Below are 3,952 nucleotides of genomic sequence, written 5' to 3' on the forward strand. Positions count from 1 at the left end.
TCTTCCCCTGCTGGTTTTCTTGTTCATTGAAACCTAGACTCCTTATACCTCCTAATCATTCTTTTATCAACAGAGATGGTTCAGGTACCAGAAACGGACATTCCTTATACCCCTGGAACCCTGTGTTCAACTAGCAATTTCAGTTCTTGGTACTTGGTTCTGGGGTTTAGAAATGGAGCAGATCCAGAGGGGCATGACATTGCACTTGAATTTCTCATATAGCTTCAGTGTTTTGTCTGAATCACTGGGCAAGAAGCAGTTTGCCCTGTAAAGGGAAAGAAAGTGGTCTTGTATCCAAAAGTTTGTTGGTTTACTTGCAAAGGAAATGGAACATTTGTTCTGTATACGCCATACACACACACACACAAGGTGCAAACCAATCCATTAATTGCTTGTAGCCATTTTTTAATGTCAAAAGGTTGCACCTAGCATGTAAACTTTATAGGATAAAGGTTTTTTTTTTCCCATATACCGCCAGCCGGCAGGATTCCATCCCCCCCCCCCTTAATTACTAAATATTTAAGTATTACTACGTTTGGTCTAAGAACAAAAACTTTTTTTTTTATATATATCCTAAAATTACTCTGACTCAATCCGTGTTCTGTCACATGCAGTACGAATTTTCAGCAAACTTGCTTGTAGGGAAGGGCGCCCCCTAATGGCGATCCGGTAAGTAGTACTGTGAGGAATTTAATTCCAGAGTTGTTTGAATGTAATTTTAAGAACTCAATATTTCAAAACTCTAATAAAATGTGCATTATCGATAAAATCCATCGGCCCAAATAAGCAAATACGTATCAAAAATGTACACAACCTACAAGTTCAAGAAGGTTAATGGTATTTATCTCAGGAAGCGTAGGGCACGAAGTTTTTTCACTCTTCATTATTTTCCATTCACTTTCCCCCATCTTCCCCACTTCATTGCATAAGTTTTTATATTTATACTAATATTGTAATGAACGGCATGACAGTAAACCACCTGCAAGCAATATAAAGTAATGTGCGCTCAAAGGAAGTAGAAGACAAATTGACTATTGTATGATGACGGTAAAGTGTGTTGCGTGTTTTTCTCAAATCGACCTGAATTGGGGGTCAATGCATAGACCCTTCCTGTTGCTCATAAAGAAAATTAAAATTAGTGTTTTAAGGACAAAAAAACAGCTGGTACAAAAGCGGAGATCATGTCCAGGCAAAAATCGGAGTCGTTTTCTTTCCAAAGCCAAATCAAGTGGTGTTAAAATCTTTTATCCTGTAAATGCTTTTGATCATTATCAGGTGTGAATCAGCTCTGGCGAAAAGCGAACGCGTTTTGTGTATTGGAGCATCATATGCCGCAGGCCTAAATGGAGAGGCTGCATTATACCTGATGATTAGTTTATGGCCAGTACAATGTTCGTGATCAGCCTGCCGTAATACTGTGAAAATAACATCAGGTATACTTTCAAAAGGGACAGCTGAAACATTGTACAGCTTATGGCGGCTGTTAGAGGTATTTAAACTTTAATAATAACGCGAATCTGAAAGAAGCGCGCTATTTTTTCCCAGATTGTTTGCCTTTTGTGACCTCTTGTGGCAGTTTTATGAACTAAAACTCTCAAAGTGGCTATCTTCGTCAAATCGTCATCTTTTATACAAAAAATTACTCTGTGAATGGAACGAGAATGTAACGCAATTTTCAGCATTAAGCAGTACATAAGAATTCGGAGCACCTTTAATGCCTTATTTCTAGTGAATTAATTTTGTTGTACTTCTACGGTGTAAATGTAGTGCAAACAAGTGTGTAGCCAAGGGTATTGATGTGTGCATTTTAAGTTAATTATGTAACGTAATTAAAAACTTTAAAGAAAGAAGGATTAGCATGTTAGTGGACCAATTAGCCATTCGCGGCACATTTAAGTCTCTGAAAAGAACTTTGAAACAGACTGGCACTGTAATCTAATTTAGTATATATTCTGTCTTTGTTGTGCAATATGCTAGTTGGTAATAAGTGGATTAATAACTTAATTAAATTGATAATTTGAATATTCGCCCCCTTTGAAGTTTTCCCTAAAAAACTACTTGAGACCTGTTTGGTATTTTATTTCAGGACTAAAACACAGTTCCTAGAGTTTCTTCTCTGATTTAATGAGGACTAAAATGCCTTGTATAAACGTTTTCCAAATTATTGAGGAAAAAAAAAAAACTGGCAAAAAAACAATGTTACAACATTTTCATTAAGACAATGGCAAACGAAGACTGAATGCTGCAATTTAGACTTTGTGGGGAAATTAATATTGTCAGTTCTCCATGTTCATTTACTGACGGTTATTCATAGAAGGGATGTATACATATTACACACCACTATAACATTAATATTATTAATATTTATCATAAATATGTGAAATGTTTTTCATTACCCTATTCTTGGTTTAGGCCCAGTTTTCATCACACCCTGAAAATGAGCTATTGGATACGCCTAATAGAGAGAGGGGGTAAAACGTATGTTTGCCTGAACATTGCATATTTTTCTTTTAAAATACAAAGTTAAAATGCTCCGCTAGCTATAGAAGAGAACACTAGTAAAGCACTGGTTGTTTAAGCATCAAGTTGTCTTTGTGAAACGTGCATTATAAAGTAGGACTACGTGTTCTACGTACGTGTTTAACGCCTCGTTTTAAGAATATTTTTATTGTAGGCCTATACGGTTGTTCACGTTGTGCAACATATTCTACCCTCTAGAATATCTACCCTCACCTTGAACTCACCTTACTATGTTATCAAAGATGAGGGCGGGGTTTGGGGGAGTGTATTATTTGATCTAAAGGTGAGCACTCCCTGAGTCATTCAAAAAGGTGAGCAGGACAGTAGGCCTACTTCTAATATAATTATTTTAGTACAAGGAAGACAATTTAACTGCGGATACAAGGCGGACATTACTGTCGACGTAACCTTATTTATTTGTATAATGCCATCTAGCATCAGAACCCCATCCACGACAGTAGGACTTTCTACACGGATTTTGGAAAAAGGTCCTGGGTATTTGAGAAAACAGCTGGAACTGGAAGGGGATGTTAAAAATCAACGAAGTGCAGTGGAAATGTTAGCGGAGAGTAAATCGAGATACGTGAAATGCCACCAGGTGATCAAGAGCGATCCAATGGATCACACCGACTCATACACTGGGGGTACCGATGGAATATCCAATGGAATTCATAAACGCTGTTTTAATAACTATGCTGCACGCGTTAATATGGAAAATCATCACATACATGCGGAAAATGATGGCTCATATAGGAAAAAAGAAGGCATAGTGCGTCGTAGTAGCTCCAAAAGACAACGACCGGACTCGCTGCTAATTTACAGGCAAAAAAGTGAACTCGTGAAAGGCCCAGCGAATGGAAACCCTACTGAGAGTTTGATCAAGAGGCTGTTTCTTAGCTCTACCAAAGATAAGATGGGTGACCAACCTGAGACGCCAGTGAACTTACTCAATGAAAAAATACACACAAAATGCACAGAAACTACAATGCATCACCAAAGGATCCTGGAGCATAAATCACCAACCTTCATAAGCGAGGTTCGTAAAGCAGATGGAGACACTGACGTTCATCGGAAAGGCGTTTTTCGCTCGTATTCCGATGTAAGTTCAAGATACTCCAAACATGTCGCCGACTTCGAGACCTTTTTCAGGTTTTGCGGACTCGGCGCTGATGTAGTTGAATCACTTGGGATGGAGAACTTTTCTGCAAGATCGGGTGAAATTTCAGCGAGGATCCGCAGCATCAGCCAGTCAACTTTAAATGACGAGTTTACTCGGGAGAACTGCAAAAGTAACGGACTTCTCCAGGAGGACCTCGATAAAAGTGTCCCTCAAGGGCTGTCGGTGGTGGAGCGCAATGCGAGAATCATAAAATGGTTATATAGTTGCAGTAATGCCAGGCAGTCGGGAAGGGTATTGCGCGACCTTGACTGA

At 38.7% G+C, this 3,952-nt stretch overlaps 1 protein-coding gene across 1 annotated transcript; it reads left to right on the forward strand.

Annotated features, from left to right (window-relative positions):
* Window positions 1-2,854: 2,854 nt before the first annotated feature.
* On the forward strand, window positions 2,855-3,952 carry LOC111834723 (protein FAM110C-like). The gene has a single exon (XM_023794318.2). It carries the CDS (start codon window positions 2,945-2,947, stop codon window positions 3,950-3,952), a length of 1,008 nt encoding a protein of 335 aa, XP_023650086.1. The 5' UTR covers window positions 2,855-2,944.

The sequence above is a fragment of the Paramormyrops kingsleyae genome, chromosome 14 (genome assembly GCF_048594095.1).
Source record: "Paramormyrops kingsleyae isolate MSU_618 chromosome 14, PKINGS_0.4, whole genome shotgun sequence".
Lineage (NCBI taxonomy): Eukaryota > Metazoa > Chordata > Actinopteri > Osteoglossiformes > Mormyridae > Paramormyrops > Paramormyrops kingsleyae.